This window comes from Oncorhynchus clarkii, chromosome 2 (genome assembly GCF_045791955.1).
Source record: "Oncorhynchus clarkii lewisi isolate Uvic-CL-2024 chromosome 2, UVic_Ocla_1.0, whole genome shotgun sequence".
Taxonomy (NCBI): Eukaryota; Metazoa; Chordata; class Actinopteri; order Salmoniformes; family Salmonidae; genus Oncorhynchus; species Oncorhynchus clarkii.
The window spans coordinates 74,373,895-74,395,675 of record NC_092148.1 but is presented as its reverse complement, the minus strand read 5'-3'; the positions used below and the strand labels follow the sequence as shown (position 1 = coordinate 74,395,675).

At 42.4% G+C, this 21,781-nt stretch overlaps 1 protein-coding gene across 1 annotated transcript in view; it reads left to right on the top strand.

The window, feature by feature from the left end:
• The first annotated feature begins 10,269 nt into the window (after positions 1–10,269).
• The window catches only part of LOC139373596 (guanine nucleotide-binding protein G(i) subunit alpha-1), a 61,758-nt gene continuing 50,246 nt past the window's right edge, over positions 10,270–21,781 (top strand). Inside the window, exon 1 of the mRNA XM_071114280.1 lies at positions 10,270–10,731. Coding sequence (XP_070970381.1) covers positions 10,614–10,731 — 118 coding nt within the window. The 5' untranslated portion in view covers positions 10,270–10,613. The remainder of the gene's footprint in view (positions 10,732–21,781) is intronic.

Genomic DNA, 21,781 nt, shown 5'->3' with positions numbered 1-21,781 from the left:
AGGAGATGCATTCTGTCTCCTAGAGATGAACTTACTTTGGTGCGAAACGTGCAAATAATTCCCAGAACAACAGCGAAGGACCTTGTGAAGATGCTGGAGAACACAGGTACAAAAGTATCTATATCCACAGTAAAACGAGTCCTATATCGACATAACCACCTGGCTACCACTACCCCGGTCAAGAGCACTGCACTCCCCACAGCAGCTCGCCCAAGCCTTCCCCATTTCTCCTTCTCCCAAATCCAGTCAGCTGATGTTCTGAAAGAGCTGCAAAATCTGGACCCCTACAAATCAGCCGGGCTAGACAATCTGGACCTTCTCTTTCTAAAATGAATTGTTGCAACCCCTATTACTAGCAACCTCTCTTTTGTGTCGTCTGAGATTCCCAAAGATTGGAAAGCAGCTGCTGTCATCCCCTTCTTCAAAGGGGGGGACACTCTTGACCCAAACTGCTACAGACCTATATCTATCCTACCCTGCCTTTCTAAGGTCTTCGAAAGCCAAGTCAACAAACAGATTACCGACCATTTCGAATCCCACCATACCTTCTCCGCTATGCAGTCTGGTTTCAGAGCTGGTCATGGGTGCACCTTAGCCACCCTCAAGGTCCTAAACGATATCTGAACCGCCATCGATAAGAAACAATACTGTGCAGCCGTATTCATTGACCTGGCCAAGGCTTTTGACTCTGTCAATCACCACATTCTCATCAGCAGACTCGATAGTCTTGGTTTCTCAAATGATTGCCTTGCCTGGTTCACCAACTTCTCTAATAGAGTTCGGTGTGTCAAATCGGAGGGCCTGTTGTCCGGGCATCTGGCAGTCACTATGGGGGTGCCACAGGGTTCAATTCTTGGGCCGACTCTCTTCTCTGTATACATCAATGATGTCGCTCGTGCTGCTGGTTAGTCTCTGATCCACCTCTACGCAGATGACACCATTCTGTATACTTCTGGCCTTTTCTGGACACTGTGTTAAAAACCCTCCAGACGAGCTTCAATGCCATACAACTCTCCTTCTGTGTCCTCCAACTGCTCTTAAATACAAGTAAAACTAAATGCATGCTCTTCAACCGATCGCTGCCTGCACCTGCCCGCCCGTCCAGCATCACTACGCTGGAAGGCTCTGACTTAGAATATGTGGACAACTACAAATACTTAGGTGTCTGGTTAGACTGTAAACTCTCCTTGCAGACACATCAAACATCTCCAATCCAAAGTTAAATCTTGGCTTCCTATTTCGCAACAAAGCATCCTTCACTCATGCTGCCAAACATACCCATGTAAAACTGACCATCCTACCGATCCTCGACTTTGGCGATGTCATTTACAAAATAGCCTCCAATACCCCACTCAATAAATTGGATGCAGTCTATCAAAGTGCCATCTGTTTTGTCACCAAAGCCCCATATACTACCCACCACTGCGACCTGTACCCTCTCGTTGGCTGGCCCTCACTTCATACTCGGCACCAAACCCACTGTCACGTTCTGACCATAGTTATTTTGTGTTTTCCTTGTTTTAGTGTTGGTCAGGACGTGAGCTGGGTGGGCATTCTATGTTTTGTGTGTCTAGGTTGTTTTTCTGTGTTCGGCCTAGTATGGTTCTCAATCAGAGGCAGGTGTCGTTAGTTGTCTCTGATTGAGAATCATACTTAGGTAGCCTGGGTTTCACTGTGTTTTTGTGGGTGATTGTTTCCGTGTCTGTGTTTGTTCACCACACAGGACTGTTTCGGTTTTCCCATTTATTGTTTTGTATTTTTGTAGTGTTCTCGGTTATCGTCTTTATTAAAGATGTTTAACACTAACCACGCTGCATTTTGGTCCTCCTCTCTCTCAGCGGAAGAAAACCGTTACACCCACTGGCTCCAGGTCATCTACAAAACCCTGCTAGGTAACGTCCCCCCTTATCTCAGCTCGCTGGTCACCATAGCAGCACCCACCTATAGCACGCGCTCCAGCAGGTATATCTCTCTGGTCACCCCCAAAACCAATTCTTCCTTTAGCCGGTTCTCTTCCAGTTCTCTGCTGCCAATGACTGGAACGAACTACAAAAATCTCTGAAACTGGAAACACTTATCTCCCTCACTAGCTTTAAGCACCAGCTGTCAGAGCAGCTCACAGATTACTGCACCTGTACATAGCCCACCTATAATTTAGCCCAAACAACTACCTCTCCCCCTACTGTATTTATTTATTTATTTTTCTCCTTCGCACCCCATTATTTGTATTTCTACTTTGCACATTCTTCCACTGAATATCTACCATTCCAGTGTTTTACTTGCAATATTGTATTTACTTTGCCACCATGGCCTTTTTTTGCCTTTACCTCCCTTATCTCACCTCATTTGCTCACATCGTATATAGACTTATTTTTCTACTGTATTATTGACTGTATGTTTGTTTTACTCCATGTGTAACTCTGTGTTGTTGTATGTGTTGAACTGCTTTGCTTTATCTTGGCCAGGTCGCAATTGTAAATGAGAACTTGTTCTCAACTTGCCTACCTGGTTCAATAAAGGTGAAATATATATTTTTTTAAATGACTGAAAATGTATAAAACACCATTTACTCAGTGGATGAAATATATCCCTGTATCAGTCCTATTTGCTGTATAAACCATGTATTCCATGTTAATGGGCCTAGCTGTTTCTCACTTACTTGTATCCCAACAACCATATGAGGGACTTTACAAAAGTAGTTAGAGAAAAATGGTTGAGAATGTGAAAAATGCTCCACAAAATGGATCCATGTAGAACAGTCTGGTTTTCCCTCTCAGCACAATGAGGGAACGAGACTCTGCTCATCTCCATAGTTATTCTGTAGCCGGAGGATGTTAACCTTTAAAACTCTGTCGTCTTGACCTTCACCATGTTTGACGTAAACTGCCCCAGTCTGAGTGTGACCTTACCCTGATGGAATTACTAGAGGGAATAATGGCCTCCACACTCAAACAATTACACACCAAAAATCGAACAGGCTCATATAAGGCACTTAAATATAATTCAGGCCGAGAATGGAAGAGCTCACATATCATTCTCATGTTATTCTCGTCCCGAGTCATGGTTAATAGTAGCATATTACATACTATTCTGTACAATGTAACATAGTAATCTGACATCCTATCAGATTGTGCCTCAGTTTTGGATATGGGTCTTTGTAGTTATGTCCCAAATATGCACACAATACAATTCATACATAACAGATGAGTAAGTCAAAAAAGGGGTTTAGTGTTTCCATGCTGGGGTCTCTGCAGAGACTCCTACTGACCACAACACAAGCATGTCTGCAGCTTCCACCCCATTTGTCACATCCACTCCCGCTCCCCCTTACCGGCGCTTGACATCACTGGTCTACTAACCACCGGTCTTGGCGACCCATCTTTACTCACACCTGGCAACCATCATTAAGCACACCTGCGTCTCATCTTCAGTCACACCTGGACTTCATTACTCCCTTGATTACTTACCCTTTATATAGCAATCTTTTGTTATTAGTCATCAGGTAGTATTGTTTGTTTCTATCTCAGGCTCTTCTATTGTTTTGTATCGCTCCATGTTCGTTATTAAACTCACTGCACCTGCTTCGTGACTCCCTGTGTCTACGTTACTCCATTAGACTCCACACTGGTGGAGGATGCTGAGGGGAAGACGGCTCCTAATAATGGCTGGAATAGAGCGACTGGAATGGCATCAAACACGTGGAAATTCCGCTCCAACCATTACCATGAGCCCGTCCTCCCCAATTAAGATGCCACCAACCTTCTGTGCTCCACACATCATTATTACCATATAATTGAATGTATCTCTGATTACATTGTGTTTATTGTCTGTGATCAGTCATTTTTATTACAGTAAGCATTATATTCAAAGACCTCGTCTCTCCGTGGTGACAAACAATGCTAAACGTTGGCCCATTCTTTTGTCACTTTGTGATTGGTCTTTTAGACACAGAGCATTGATCATCTGAAGCATTAACCATTATTCAATGATGGCAGCACAATGGTATATGATACCCAGAACCATATTTAGAGCTACTGTATCTGATGCCTGTTTATCACTGTCGTATCATTTGAGAAGGGCAGCTTTATGGTATGTCTAAAAGGGACAGTGACTGGACGGTTGACAAATCTGTTGGGATGTAAGTGTGCAATTGAGGGTTGCTGCTGATATCACTGTCTCAGGTGCTATATACTGCCAAAGTGCCCTTGAACAAGAAATGTAGCCCATCAACTGCTCCAGGGGAGCATCTCTGTCTGCTTCCATTCTTGTATGTGTAGACTGTGTCCCAGGGTGCTGGGTATTGTATTGTGACAAAACAAATGCACATTGCCATTCAATGAATGATAAATGTACAAAGGTGCATCATGTTTTGCTTTCTGTTACAGTGTTTGTGTAAAGAGGTAGTTTCTCTGATTCACTTTTATGCCTGAGACCTTAAGACTTGTGATAGCTGCCATCTCTTACACCTAGGCTTAAGATCAGTGGGTTAATAGTCTTGAGCTATGTAGATTTCCTAGATTTGATAAACGGTTGGTTAGAATAGTCAGAGGATTGATCTAAGCCTACCAATCAATTAAATGTCAGGCCTTGGGTTTCTCTCCCTTTTATTTTCTGTTGGGTTTCTACCTGGGATTTTCATTGCATTATTGCCCAAAGCAAACTTGTGTGTTTGTGACAGTGCCTTTCTGTAGGCTGCTCTTTGATAAATGTGTTATGTGACGATGAGTGACATAAATTCCAAAAAGTACCTTTTACTTTTGGACGAAATCTGTTCCTGCATCAGTTCTATTAGCCTGATAGGCAATAGGCACTGAAGCACTGTCATTCCATAATAAACATATGCAAGAGGGCCATAGGCTTCAGAATTGTTTTTATACCTTGAAGGATAGAACTTTTTGGGTTCCCTGTAGAATCCTTTTCACAGAGGGTTCTACATGGAACCCACCTGGGTGCTCCTGTGGGGATAGCCACCCTTTTTTTCTAAGAGTGTACTACTGTGTTGTGTGTACATTCATAAGCTTTAATGAATGAGCTTTCAGAGGTAAAAGAGTGGACATGTCACATGATCAGTATAAAAGAGATGCAGTAGTGCCGAGGGGGCATGAAATATAATCCAAGACTTAGTGATACACACACACATCCCCCACGCACCAGTGTTTTTTTGTTGTCTAAATTCAAGAGTGGTGCTATGGGTTTCATTCTATGGTGGGATGCCCCTTTATTACACATTTCCCATGAAAAATGATGGTCCACTTATCTGTGTGTGAGGTAGAAAAGACCAGTCAACAAAGTAGTGCTCTCCTGTTTGACTCTATATTGAGAAATGCCCCAAGGTGCCAAAGGAAATTAGGTCACTAATATCCACAGCATCTGATTGCAGTGCGGCCACATTTAACTTCAGACTTCCTCTTCATAAGAAAAGATAAAGCCGGCCTCGTATTTCCACTAGCTTCTGTACTGTTTGTGTAGCGGTTTTCTTGTGGTGAAGGAGAGGCGGACCAAAATGCAGCGTGGTGGTTATTCATGTTTTTAATAAAGACGACATGAAATAACTAACAATAACAAACAAAACAAGAAATGTGAAAACTCAAAACAGCCCTATCTGGTGCAAACACAGAGACAGGAACAATCACCCACAAACACACAGTGAAACCCAGGCTACCTAAGTATGATTCTCAATCAGAGACAACTAATGACACCTGCCTCTGATTGAGAACCATACTAGGCCGAAACATAGAAATACCCAAAACATAGAAAAACAAACAGACTGCCCACCCCAACTCACGGCCTGACCATACTAAATAATGACAAAACAAAGGAAATAAAGGTCAGAACGTGACAGTTTGATGCTTGTCAGTTATGCAGTGCCAGACCAAAGCGGTAACATAAGTTACCGATAGGCAAGAATGTAATTGTCTTGGAACATGTTTTGCAAACATTCCAGATAGGTAGCCAAACTATATATATGGCTCTAAAGCAATACTGTTATGGATCATCAACTTTCTTTGTAACATAGACACCGACAGGGAGATGAAAAGGGTGAGGGGTTTAGGCCTTCTGTTAGTATGGGTGGAATCAACCAGTCTTACAAAGCAACCCAATAAAATAACAAAAATTCTAATGATGAGAGATGTGTACTCTTTTAGGTTATAATTGGTTGGATGAATAAGTTTACAAATCAGTGAATGCATGTGATATAGGCTACATTTCACATTGACAGGGCTGTAGAAGGGTGGGTCGAGAGTTTCAAGTTCCTTGCTGTCCACATCACCAACAAACTACCATGGTCCATTCACACCAGTACAGCATGAAGAGGGCATGACAACACCTTTTCCCCTTCAGGAGACTGAAAAGATTTGGCATGGGTCCTCAGATCCTCCAAAAGATATACAGCTGCACCATCGAGAGCATCCTGACCAGTTACATAACTGCCTGGTATGGTAACTGCTTGGTATCCGACCGTAAGGAGCTACAGAGGGTAGTGTGTGCGGCCCTGTTTCCAAGCTTCCTGCCATCCAGGACCAAAATATTAGGTGGTGTCAGAGGAAGGCCCAAAAAATGTTCAAAGACTCCAGTCACCCAAGTCATAGACTGTTCTCTCTGCTATCGCACGGCAAGCGGTACCGGAGCGCCAGGTCTAGGTCCAAGAGGCTCCTTAACAGCTTCTACTCCCAAGCCATAAGACTCCCCCCACTTTGTTTTTACACTGCTGATACTCGCTGTTTATTATCTATGCATAGTCACTTTACCCCTACCTACATATACAAATTACCTCGACTAACATCTACCCCCACATATTTACTCGGTACCGATGACCCCTGTATATAGCCTCGTTATTGTTACTATATTGTGTTACTTTTTATTTTTGTTTTTACTTTAGTTTATTTGTAAGTCTTTTCTTAACTCTATTTCTTGAACTGCATTGTTGGTTTAGGGCTCGTAAGTAAGCATTTCACAGTAAGATCTACAGTTGTTATATTTCGGCGCATGTGACTAATACAATTTGATTTGATTTGACCTGCTGCCTAGATCAGTTGTCTTTCACCGACTTCACTGCCATCTAGTGGATAATTGTTTAAGTGTTTTAGTACTGACGGGACACCACCAGCTGACAGCGGAGATGGGAGTCAGACCAAGACCTGACCAAGACCAGACCTGGCCTGACCAGACCAAGACACAGCCTCTTGACACAGAGAGACCTACAAGACCCTGTTCATCAAGACAAGACCCAGACTTAGACCTAGAGACCCAGCCTGATATCAAGATTAACACTCTTGACCAGCATGGCCATTTATAGTAGAAACATGGTCAAGATTAGTGAAAAGGGGTGACATCCTCAGTTCCAAATGCTCACCAGGCTGTTGTTCATCTTATTAACAAAGAGGTGTAATAGCTTTTCACTCAAAAAGATCAGGGATAGCGTTTCAGCTTTATCGCCTTCTTCAGTGTGTAGGTACAATTTTCTTTGAATTCAAAAAGGCATTTGTAAAGAACCACAGATGAGCAGCAGGTGCTTCTAATCAGGGTTGCCACTATTCTGCCAATCAGGCATGTGGTTTTTCTGGAGTACCTGTATACAAATTAGTCACAAAGAAATACAGAATTATAGGGTGTGCAAGGGGCAACTCACAAATCAATCATATTACTACCACAAAGGGACATTGTTTCACAACACCATGTGATCCTAAAAGTCTGAGTTACTCTCTCAGACAGTGATTTGTTCTCATGGTAACCCCAACACACCTTGTTAGTGTATTTGAATAATGACATGGGATTATGGGTATAGTTTAAACAAAATAGTTTAAAGCTGCAGTTAAATGTTTTGTGGCCAACCCTGGTTTTAGAGGGCTGTGGCACTACTAACACAACTGATCTAAATAATACACTAACCATGGTCAATTAATCATTTATTCAGATGTTCTAAAGCTGGATTGGAACAAGACTGCACATACTGTGGATCCTCTGGACCTGGTTTATCCACCTCTGCTGTATAGCAAGGAGTTACTGGTCCTGGAGTGAGGGAGCAAAGGGGGTAGAGTAGAAAGAAAGCCAGAAGAAATGGATATAGACAGAGCATCGAGAAAGGGTGGAGAGAGATTGTGAAGGAGGGTTGAGAATGAGGAATCTCATCCCTCAGTGGGAAGACTATGTAACCCCTAAAGGAGCCCTAAAGGAAATTGAATAGAAACATATTGGGCTGTCTGTGCATTTCTTTCCACCCTGTGGGACCCTGTGCACATTACACAGACGTCACACACACACACACTCTAGTCAGTCCCACATGGAGATCATGTTCTCTTGGGAGCATAATAAGTACCACAGTGCTAGCAAGGCACTAATTTAAACTCTCCATTAACCTCACACATACACACATACTGGGGGTGCAATCATTTACTGCTAAAAGAAAGCACAGCTTAACTGGAACCTTAGTGATAGGGTTGTTCACATGGCAAGCCTGTGTATAACTAAACAAGTCTCTTGCCCTGTCTTCGCCCGCTTGGAAACCGGTACAACTCCTATTCACAGATTTAACTCACAGTGTTAATCTCACTAAAAATCACAGACCATCTTTATACTTTATAACAAGTTTGTTTACTCAAACGCAAGTAGACACTGGTATGGTGTTGTAGATAATGAATTTGAGGTCTAAAAGACAGTGAATTGTCCCTTCAGATTATAAATCAAATGAGGGCACAGAAATGTGTGATAACAGAGAAAAAGGAAATAAGACTTTGTGCTGAAATGTAAGCCCCTTGTGTTGAGCCCTACCAAGTCTTTGTTTTTGTCTGTGCTCTCTAATCCTGTGTGGTTGCTTAGGAAAATCTTTCCATGTGAGTGGATCAAAAGAATTCTGCCACTTGTTTGCATGTAAGGCCCCATCTGAAATGGAAATGCCATGTAAAGCAAGGAGGAGGATTATGACCATATCTCCCATTGCCTTTTTTATATATCTAAGCATTGCACCTGTGTGACTATATCTATGGTGAAGCCATAGATATATAAACAATAGAATGAAGCCACCTATTTACACAATATTTAATGGATCTGGAATATGCCATAACTGCATGTGTGAAGAACTGAAAGAGGCACAGTATTCTGAGCAAATATGAGATAATCAAACATTCCAAATAGTCAGCCGTGACCCATTATGACTGTGGTGGTCCACACACCACAAATAGTTGCTTAGATTGGAACGTCCTTTGCCATTCTACTCATTCTACTTCTATGATTGAGGTTCACTTTCTCTGTATTCTATGACCCATTAGGCATCTGTCAGGATACAGTCATTTGAATGTCTAATCCCTCTGGATGTGGTTGGAGTGAAGAACTACCCAAGGGTTATGTCCCTTGTGTCAGGGTCATGTCAGTAGGCAAGGTGTAGAAACAGTGAAACAGGAAGTTAGGCTACTACCTGAACATGTCCAGTAAGAAAGCTTATTTTTGCTTTCAACCAATAGCCCTGAATAGCATCTCTGTCTGACAGTATATAGGGCTGCTGTGTATAACTCTTATTATTATGGCTGTAGCTTTCAATGCAAATCCACTCCTGCTCATAAACTATGTCAGTTACTATGACAGCATAAATGAAATATGAATTAAAATCTCCACAAACACTTGCACGCAAAACATCTACTACGTATGAACACAAACGCACACATTGAATGGAGATTTGAAATTTGGCCCAACATATGACTGTGAAACATAGGCAACCGTCTTCAGATATATTAATATTCAGATGTATTAACATTGTTTTTCAGGGAGTCTTGGGATCCATAAAAACATTACAACGTGTCATCATCTAAATGACTGAGCATCTTGACTGGGCACAATGCCCCGCAGCAGCCAACAAACAAACAAACATCAGTCATGCAAATTAAGGCATTCATTAGTTAACTTAATACCTAATCTCCATTAGTCTCCGTTAACTCTCGATAATCCATTTTAGATTACGCTGGCTAGCCTGTCTGGATCCTCTCCATAGGCCCTACACAGTCAACCCCATGCATTTGACATTATAAAGCATATAATCACATATCAACACATAATCAACTATATTGTGAATTATTAGCATTTTCTAAATTAGAATTTAACATTGATGATGTTAAATCAATGACTATTAAAGTGCCATTGAACAGGGAAATGGACCCTCATCCAGATACTGTATCTACACTGTTTGTAGGGTATATAGTCAAATCTTTGGGCCAGCTGCCACTGTGCCGACAGAAAATACAATTTTGAGCAAAGGGCTGCGCGCTATCACGCATGCGCAGACATCGGGTACGTGAACAACGGGAAACAGTCCATTGATCAACAGCTCAAACAGGCAAAAAAAAACGCTGCTTAACCGTTGCTCTTTTTAAATTGTGAAATGATCATCTGAGTACTTTTAAATCGTTATATAAGATAAATAGAAACCACAACGAAAAGCTTTTTTGAAGGAAAGTAATTTTAGAAGTGAGGCTGAGAAACAATTGATTTGGCTAGACTGGGTGCGAGGCAAGGGCGTGTTTGAATCGCAGAGGGAGACACCCTCCTTGCTTTAGCTTGTGCATGTTATTGCATTGTGTATATTTGGTCTTTTTAACTGTTACGTTTTGGGAATCGGCTTGAAGATGGGGTGTACTCTGAGCACGGATGATAAACAGGCGCAGGAGCGCAGTAAAATGATCGACAGAAATTTACGGGACGACGGGGAAAAAGCAGCACGGGAGGTTAAGCTGCTTCTGCTCGGTGAGACCAAGACGGAGTGTTGAACGAATGGGTGAATGAAAAATTAGCTAGTTCACTAACCTTGGTTAACTAGCTAGCTATATACCCAGCTAATGTTAACTATTTTTATACAGGTGGTGTACAAGAGTTTGATAGTGCCAATATTGGCAACTTTTTATGAATGGAATAAAAATGAACACATTCAAATTTCTAGCTAACGTTAGCTATTTAGCTAGTCCTGTTGAGTTAGTCCTACTGGCAATGAACTAACTAAGCTTGCTAGGTAACTATCCCTAGCCTTATTGGCTAGCTAATCCCTAGCCGACTAAACTCAACGATATACAATGGAGTTGAGCGGGGATTAGTGTGAGCGGACTAGAGCTCTGACGTCACATAAAATTGTTTTATCATATACTATTGTACTCATTTCAGCACCTAAAGAACATCCCGCAAGTACACACAACAATGTCGTGTTTAATTGCGGAAAATTCTTTGGGCGATGAAATCAGTAGTTTTTTAATAAAAACATATATTTTATGTGACGTATGCGCTCCAGTCCGCCTACACGAGTTGCTGCTCAACTCTATTGTAAATGGTGGAATTGAGTTTAAACGCCTAGCTAATCCGTCTAGGTGACTCGGGTGTCACGGCTAACTAACGTTAATCTCAATGATCAGATTAACTAGGTGGTTTACAATACCTAGCTAGTAAACCAAAGTATCCTGTCTTGATTTGCACTGCCTTAGCGAAGCCGTTTGAGCTACTACAGCCAGGTTTTTCTGATTGACACTGATTTATTGAACAAAGGGCTCTCAAATTTTCAGCTGTGTGTGCACTCAAATAGCTTGAAAAATAATGATTCATAGCTACACTATATATACAAAAGTATGTGGACAGCCCTTCAAATTAGTGGATTTGGCTATTTCAGCCACACCTGTAGCTGACAGGTGTATAAAATCGAGCACACAGCCATGCATTCTCCATAGACAAACATTGGGGGTGGATGGTCTTACTGAAGAGCTCAATGACTTTCAATGTGGCACCGTCATAAGATGCCACCTTTCCAACAAGTCAGTTTGTCAAATGTCTGCCCTGCTAGAGCTGCCCCTGTCAATTGTACGTGCTGTTATTGTGAAGTGGAAATGTCTAGGAGCAGCAGCTGCTCTGCCGCAAAGTGGTAGGCCACACAAGCTCGCAGAACGGGACCGCCAACTGCTGGAGCACTTAGCGTGTAAAAATTGTCTGTTCTTGGTTGCAACACTCACTAGAGAGTTCCAAATTGTCACCACAAGAGCTGATCGGCGGAAGCTTCATGAAATGGGTTTCCATGGCCGAGCAGTGCACACAAGCCTAAGATCACCATACGCAATGCCAAGCATTGACTGGAGTGGTGTAAAGCTTGCTGCCATTGGACTCTGGAGCAGTGGAAACGTGTTCTCTGGCGTGATGAATCATGCTTCACCATCCGGCAGTCCGACGGACGGATCTGGGTTAGGCCAAAGTTTTGAAATTAGATGTTAGACGAGCAAGTGTCCACATACTTTTGGTCATGTAGTGTATCTGGCAAGCTAATCTGGCTACAAAACTGCAATGAATTCATCCAATGGTTAAGTAGTCATATAGCTAGCTAACTTGGAATTGCATATACAGTAACATAGATGGCTACTAGTATGAGCCATATGACAAATCGTAGTAGATAAAAGTATGAATCATTAAACTCTTGCTGAAAATGGACATGGCTTCTTCCACCCTCCTTTTTGCTGTAATAATAGTTCTAAGATTCCCACAGCATAATAATGTGTCTGTTTGTCAGTCAACTACACACGTTATTTGTGTGATGGTCAGGCTTTATCATTTATTATGTTTCTCAGTTTGCTTCTCGAATAGATGTATGTTTTGTGTGTACTATTAAAATATTAAATGTTTTATTTATTTTAAAGATAGCCAGTAGGGTTGCACATTTTGGGGAATATTCAGAGGTGGAAACATTCTGTGGGAATTAATGGGAATATATGCAAATGAATATTAATACAATTTAAACGTACATGTTTTTTGCATTGCATATATTTACCATACCATATGGAGACAGAAACATCAATATTTTACCTTATAAGTAGACATAATTGCAAATGATTAAATCCTTCCAATAGAAATAAAAAATAAACAATTTAGTTACGAATATTGAATGATCCATCGCATCTCCCAAAAATGTTTTCAACATACATCTGTAAAATGATAGTCTAGAAACTAAAGCTTTGGTTGTCTTCCTCTCAGGCTTCCATGTTTTCCTCCTCAATGTCCACCTCTTGAACACCAGATTCTGAGGCCTCATCTTCACTGTCACTTTTCAACCCTGTTGAGGATGGCTCGTTGTCAGGCTCAAAAAGCCTCACATTTGCCCGGGTGGCCCCCAATTTTTCAACCATTGTATTGGTCAGCCTGTTGCGTGCTTTGGTGTGTGTGTTCCCAAACAAGGACCAGTTGTGCTCTGAGGCGGCTGCTGTTGGTGGGATTTGGAGGATGATGGAGGCAACAGGGGAAAGAACCTCAGATCCACAAGTCCCTTCCACCAGGTGGCTGATGAGATATGTTGGCACATCTCCATCCCAAAGCCCTTGCTTGGAAGTGTATTTCACCAGACTGCCAAGAACCTTGCCCTCATCTAGGCCAAGGTGGCGAGACACGGTAGTGATGACACCATAGGCCTTGTTGATCTCTGCTCCAGACAGGAAGCTCTTACCAGCATAGTTGGTGTCCAACATGTACGCTGTGGCGTGTATGGGCTTCAGGCAGAAGTCTTCACTCTTTTTGATGTATTCCAGAACTGCAGTTTCCTCTGCTTGGAGCAACAGTGAAGTGGGCAGGGTAATACGGATTTCTTCCCTTACATCTGCAAGCAGAGTCTGAACATCAGACAGGATGGCATTGTCTCCCTCAATCCGTACAATGGCTACTGCTATAGGTTTCAGGCTGCTTACCACTCTCCCAAAATACATCATCCAGGAGGATCCTCTTGATTGGGCTGTCCATATCAGCAGACTGGGATATGGCCAGTTCTTGGAGAGACTCTTTCCCCTCCAGGAGACTGTCAAACATGATGACAACGCCACCCCAAATGGTGTTGCCGGGCAGCTTCAATGTGGTGCTCTTATTCTTCTCACCTTGCTTGGTGAGGTATATTGCTGCTATAACTTGATGACCCTTCACATACTTAACCATTTCCCGGGCTCTCTTGTAGAGTGTATCCATTGTTTTCAGTGCCGTGATGTCCCTGAGGAGCAGATTCAATGCATTAGCAGCACAGCCAATGGGTGTGATGTGAGGGTAGGATTCCTCTTAAGACCAAGCAGCCTTCATGTTCGAAGCATTGTCAGTCACCAGTGCAAATACCTTCTGTGGTCCAAGGTCATTGATGACTGCCTTCAGCTCATCTGCAATGTAAAGACCGGTGTGTCTGTTGTCCCGTGTCTGTGCTCTTGTAGAATACTGGTTGAGGGGTGGAGATGTCAATAATTATTCTTTGCCCACGAACATTCGACCACCCATCAGAGATGATTGCAATACAGTCTGCTTTCTCTATGATTTGCTTGACCCTCACTTGTACTCTGTTGAAATCTGCATCCAGCAAATGAGTGGATAAAGCATGTCTGGTTGAAGGGGTGTATGCTGGGCGAAGAACATTCAGAAATCTCCTCCAATACACATTGCCTGTGAGCATCAGAGGTGAGCCAGTTGCATACACAGCTCGAGTCAAACTTCTGATTCCGGGAGGACCATGAGCTGTTGCTATCGATAAGGTGTCTGATTCATCATTTTCACTTTGATAGAAGTAGAGGGGACTTTTGTCAGAGGTTGCTTGTTGTGAGCGCTGAGGGCACTTGATGTACTTGGCCAGATTATTTTGCATCTTTGTTGCATGATTTGGCACAGTATTTGCAAATGTACACAGATTTTCCTTCTACAATAGCTGCAGTGAAATGTCTCCACACATCAGATAGTGTCCGTGGCATTTTCCTGTAAAAAAACAACAAATACAATTCCATGTACAGATAAATAGTTTAGCAGTTAGATTAAACAACTAATTTGTAAGAAATGTATGGAAGCAGGTCAATTAACACTCAGTTAACAGGCTCAAGCAAGCTAAAAGCCCACATGGTAGCAAAAACTAACAAGTTAGAAATTATTTACACTTTGCTGTAGGCTACGATTTACTAGTTAACAAAAAATAATGTATGTCATATAAAATATATTCACCCCACCAAGTATTGTAATCAAAACTTACCCGAAAGCATGTAGTCCTTGGCTCAGAGTTTAGTAGTGTGTGCTCAATAGCATCTCATTAGTGTGCAAGCTCTTGAGAATCCGCTGTACATGTGATGTAAGAGTGCACTGTGCATGCAGAGGGTTGCAATTCCATTGAATTGGGGAAGTTTAACCAAAATATGCCACAACCTAGAATTGCCTTGTGTACCCCCACAAAAAAGGTTCACTGTTATAAGCTAACTTTTATTTGATGAATTTAAGCAAAATTCCCGGGTTAAACTTCCCATGGAAAAATTCCGGAAATTCACCTGAGAGTTTCTGACCCTTTGCAACCCTAATAGCCAGCTTCAGTTCGCCTCACATTCCAGGTCAGGCTTCATCCGTACTACAACGGTGGATATTGCTTGGGGCTTGTAACTGAAAGAAAGGGTATCTTTCAAATTCAGCAGGCTATGGTGTGATATAGGCATTTAGAAGTGGTGTCTTTAAAAAAAAAATTTACTCAGGTAATCGTTAATGCAGTCTTTGGTGTGCTTATCAATGCACAAGCACTTTTCCCCCCCACTCCTATCACTCCTATCTGTGGAACAGCTTGTTGTGTTGTGGCCATAGACGTAATCCATAAAAGGGTTGTGGAACCTGTAACACTAGTACTTTTACTGTTAAACTCATGGGTACGCTAGCAATAGCTGCCAGTCTTGACTTGAATGGGAACTGCCATCCATTATGTCTATATTTGGTTGCCACTGTTGGTTTGGCTTTCTCAGATTTCTAAATGCAATCGTGTGAAAACGTAGTAATGACAGCATTTGCTTCCAAACTAAATGTGTAATGTGATAGGTATTTTAACAGTAATATTTTTTTCACACATTTAAATTAATAACATATCTGTTGTCTTTCTCAAATGAATGGGGTGATAACACAATCTTTGTGACCGGGAGGGTATCAGATTTCATTGGTCCTCAACTTGTGTCTCAGGCACTTCATTCAGGATAAGTGGAGTTAGCCCTGTATTAGCCTGCCTCGGAACAGGTTAGTTCTGAAGGATTCATTGCTATAGAAATGTACCTGGATAAAAGGTGAGCCACTTTTGTGGTACAGGTTATCCCATTTTGAAATCAGTTGACCAAAGTTACTTTGCCAACACCTCAAACCTGATTTGTAGTATAGGGCTCAGGAGTGCTGTCTGTGTGGTGTGTTTACATGCAAAGACTCCACCTCCACACCCTGGCTTCCCAGAGAATGTCCATTGACAACTCAGTCTAGTGTTAAAGTTTTATTAGTTATAAACTCAGCAAAAAAATAAATTGTCCCTTTTTTCCAGACCCTGTCTTTCAATGATCATTTGTAAAAATCCAAATAACTTCACAGATCTTCATTGTAAATGGTTTAAACTCTATTTTCTATGCTTGTTCAAAGAACCATAAACAATTAATGCACCTGTGGAGCTGTTGTTAAGACACTAATAGCTTACAGACAATTAAGGTAGGCAATTAAGGTTATGGTAATGAAAACTTAGGACACTAAAGAGGCCTCTCTACTGACTCTGCTGAAAAACACCAAAAGAAAGATGCCCAGAGTCCCTGCTCATCTGCGTGAACGTACCTTAGGCTTGCTGCAAGGAGGCTTGAGGACCGCAGATGTGGCCAGGGCAATAAATTGCAATGTCCGTACTGTGAGACGCCTAAGACAGGGCTACTAGGAGACAGGACGGACAGCTGATTGTCCTCACAGTGGCAGACCACATGTTACACCTGCACAGGATCCGTACATCCGAACATCACACCTGCGGGACAGGTACAGGATAGCAACAACTGCCCGAGTTACACCAGGTACGCACAATCCCTCCATCAGTGCTCAGACTGTCCGCAATAGGCTGGGCTGAGGTCTTGTAGGCCTGTTGTCTGGTGAGGACCTGTCTTACATCACCGGCCACAACGTCGCCTATGGGCACAAATCCACCGTCGCTGGACCAGACAGGACTGGCAAAAAGTGCTCTTCACTGACGAGTCGCGGTTTTGTCTCACCAGGGGTGATGGTTAGATTTGCGTTTATTGTCGAAGGAATGAGCCTTACACCGAGGGCTGTACTCTGGAGCGGGATCGATTTGGAGGTGGAGGGTTCGTCATGTTCTGGGGCGGTGTGTCACAGCATCATCGTACTGCGCTTGTTGTCATTGGAGGCAATCTCAACGCTGTGTGTTACAGGGAAGACATCCTCCTCCCTCATGTCAGGATGAGCCCGCAGGAAGGGTACCACATGTCCCTCCAGCATGACGATCCCACAAGCCATACTGCTCGTTCTGTGCGTGATTTCCTGCAAGACTGGAATGTCAGTGTTCTGCCATGGCCAGCGACGAGCCCAAACTCAATTCCACTGAGCACATCTGGGACCTGTTGGATTGGAGGGTGAGGGCTATGCCCCCCCCCCCCCCCAGAAATGTGGAACTTGCAGGTGCCTTGGTGGAAGAGTGGGGTAACATCTCACAGCAAGAACGGGCAAATCTGGTGCAGTCCACGAGGAGGAGATGCACTGCAGTACTTAATCCAGCTGGTGGCCACACCAGATACTGACTGTTACTTTTGATTTTGACCCCCCGCCCTTTGTTCAGGGACACATTAAATTTCTGTTAGTCACATGTCTGTGGAACTTGTTCACTTTGTCTCAGTTGTTAAATCATATGTTCATACAAATGTTTACACATGTTAAGTTTGCTGAAAATAAATGCAGTTGACAGTGAGAGGACGTTTCTATTTTTGCTAAGTTCATGTATACATCATCAAAAGAATGCTTACTTGTACGTTCCTTATTGACAATGCAGCAACAATAAGGAATAGTAAATTTAAAAAAAATAGGAATACGAACATAGTAAATTGCAGAATATAATAAACATTTTAGCTTAAGTATAGTACAGGAAGGCACCATTTTATAGAACAATATTTACATGTGTATTGGAGATGTGGGGGTCAAGTGTATAATAGGAGTCTGGTAGCAGCAGTTGTGACGTGCTAAGATGCGGAGAATCAGAGCAGGTCGTCATTCAAGTGTTCAGCAGTCTCACTTGTAGATCATTTTTAGTAACTTTTACATGTTCAGTGGAACTCAATTTGAGACCTGTCTCATTTTTATAATGGTACCCTAAGGACCAAAAAATTCATTCGATACAACAACAAAAAATAACTTCAAAATGGCTATAAATGCATTGTATCAGGTTATTACAACAAGTTGTACAAATCAATTGAAACCGTTGCACTCTTCAGTGAACTTATTCAACAAGAGTTTTAAACTGCCCTATCAGCACCAGGGAATTCAGGTTGTAATTTTGTTTTATAAGGTATTCCATAACTGTGCTGCGTTAACTACCGAACTGTAGAGACAAGCAGGACCTCTCATTCGAACGGGTTTGGTATCTCATATTTTTGTGAGTTCTGTGAGCTATGTTGGAAGCTTGTGGATCAGATCTTTGTAAACGAGAAAGGAGTAATGAGGTGATCTATGGGATTTTAGTGAGGTCCAGCAGACCCTCTGATACAGGATGCAATGATGAGTAGCAAAACTGTCACCTGTAATAAAGCGAAGTGCGCTATGGTAGACGGCATCCAAAGGTTTAAGAGTAGTGGCTGCTGCATTCTGGTAAATGGTGTCGCCATAGTCAAGAACTGGCAGGAACGTTGACTGTACAATCTGCTTCCTGCTGTTCATGGAGAGGCAACATTTTATTTCTTAAGTCCACTTTAAATTTTAGCTTCTTAACTAGCATCAGTATATATATATTTTTAAACATTAGATCTTTATCAATCCAAACACCCAGATATTTATAGACGGGAACCCACTCGATGAAAGAACCATCCAATGAGTGAATATGTAGCCCATCTGACAAATACAGTGCCTTGCGAAAGTATTCGGCCCCCTTGAACTTTGCGACCTTTTGCCACATTTCAGGCTTCAAACATAAAGATATAAAACTGTATTTTTTTGTGAAGAATCAACAACAAGTGGGACACAATCATGAAGTGGAACGACATTTATTGGATATTTCAAACTTTTTTAACAAATCAAAAACTGAAAAATTGGGCGTGCAAAATTATTCAGCCCCTTTACTTTCAGTGCAGCAAACTCTTTCCAGAAGTTCAGTGAGGATCTCTGAATGATCCAATGTTGACCTAAATGACTAATGATGATAAATACAATCCACCTGTGTGTAATCAAGTCTCCGTATAAATGCACCTGCACTGTGATAGTCTCAGAGGTCCGTTAAAAGCGCAGAGAGCATCATGAAGAACAAGGAACACACCAGGCAGGTCCGAGATACTGTTGTGAAGAAGTTTAAAGCCGGATTTGGATACAAAAAGATTTCCCAAGCTTTAAACATCCCAAGGAGCACTGTGCAAGCGATAATATTGAAATGGAAGGAGTATCAGACCACTGCAAATCTACCAAGACCTGGCCGTCCCTCTAAACTTTCAGCTCATACAAGGAGAAGACTGATCAGAGATGCAGCCAAGAGGCCCATGATCACTCTGGATGAACTGCAGAGATCTACAGCTGAGGTGGGAGGACAACAATAGGACAACAATCAGTCGTATATTGCATAAATCTGGCCTTTATGGAAGAGTGGCAAGAAGAAAGCCATTTCTTAAAGATATCCATAAAAAGTGTTGTTTAAAGTTTGCCACAAGCCACCTGGGAGACACACCAAACATGTGGAAGAAGGTGCTCTGGTCAGATGAAACCAAAATTGAACTTTTTGGCAACAATGCAAAACGTTATGTTTGGCGTAAAAGCAACACAGCTGAACACACCATCCCCACTGTCAAACATGGTGGTGGCAGCATCATGGTTTGGGCCTGCTTTTCTTCAGCAGGGACAGGGAAGATGGTTAAAATTGATGGGAAGATGGATGGAGCCAAATACAGGACCATTCTGGAAGAAAACCTGATGGAGTCTGCAAAAGACCTGAGACTGGGACGGAGATTTGTCTTCCAACAAGACAATGATCCAAAACATAAAGAAAAATCTACAATGGAATGGTTCAAAAATAAACATATCCAGGTGTTAGAATGGCCAAGTCAAAGTCCAGACCTGAATCCAATCGAGAATCTGTGGAAAGAACTGAAAACTGCTGTTCACAAATGCTCTCCATCCAACCTCACGGAGCTCGAGCTGTTTTGCTAGGAGGAATGGGGAAAAAATTTCAGTCTCTCGATGTGCAAAACTGATAGAGACATACCCCAAGCGGCTTACAGCTGTAATCGCAGCAAAAGGTGGCGCTACAAAGTATTAACTTAAGGGGGCTGAATGATTTTGCACGCCCAATTTTTCCGTTTTTGATTTGTTAAAAAAGTTTGAAATATTCAGTAAATGTCGTTCCACTTCATGATTGTGTCCCACTTGTTGTTTGATTCTTCACAAAAAAAATACAGTTTTATATCTTTGTTTGAAGCCTGAAATGTGGCAAAAGTTCGCAAAGTTCAAGGGGGCCGAATACTTTCGCAAGGCACTGTACTTCTGTGAATTAGAGAACATCTATTTAGTTTTGCCCGCATTAAGTACAAGTTTTAAATCAACAAGGTTTCTGTATGTAACAATCAGATTGCAGCTCTAACAGCTTGGTCAACAAACATTTGGTGCAATGGCATACATAAGCTTATCTTCTGCATACAGATGAATATTACAGGATATAATACATAGACCAATATTTATGAAAATGGTGAAGAGAACAGGTTTTAAAATTGACCCCTGCAAGTACACCTTTCATAGTAGAGGAAATTGGACTTGACACCATCAGAAAGCACACACTGTGTCTTGTCTGTCAAATATTTCTTAAACCATTTGCACGGGGTGTGGGGGTTCCTTGATGATGCTGCGTGCCTTCCTCAGGCACTGTTTTGAATAGATGTTCTGGATGGGTGGACGCACGGGCTATCTTCACCAACCACTGGAGGGCCTTGCGGTTGTGGATGGAGCAAGTCCCGTACCAGGCCGTGATCAAGCCGGTCAGGCCCGCTCTCAATGGTGCAGCTGTAGTATTTGGAGAGGACCTGGGGCTGTATGCCAAACTTCTTCAGCCACCTTAGGAAGTACAGACGCTGTTGTCTTCTTGACAAGAGTGGTGGTGGTGGTGGTGTTGGTCCATGATAAGTCCTCGGTGATGTGGAACGTGTGAGTCTCTACTACAGTCCCATTGACGTAGATTGGTGAATGTAACCTCTTCTGCTTCCTGAAATCAACAATCAGCTTTGCCAATCCTCACAGCCTGCGGTCTGCCCGTCAGGAAGTCGAGGATCCAGAGGCTGGTGTCCAGACCCAGGGCTCTGATCTAGGTGTCGATCTTGGAGGGGACAATAGTGTTGAATAGGGATGCACAATATATCGGTGAACATATCGGAATTGGTCGATATTGGCTGAAAATGGCAACCTCGGTATTGGTCCGATTATCTAGTTTAACACCGATGTTAAAAACTGATGTCAAAGCTACCGTGCATACCTATATAATGTACATGACGTAATAACGCCACGTAAAATGTTGTGCAACACAGCATTCCTAACCTAGCCCACAATGTCTGCTGTGTGGATCGAGCAGTCAACAAGTCGAGCAGTCATTTAGAAAGAGCAAGAGAAATTCAGCGAGACGACTTGAATGCAAAATCCATTAAAGCCAAGATAATAGAATTCATTGCCCTTGACAATCAGCAGTTCTCTGTCGTGGGTGATATTGGTTTTAGCCGACTGGTCGAGCACCGGTACACACTACCACGCTATTTTTCAGATGTTGACCTACCGGAGTTGCACAGTAATATCGTCACTT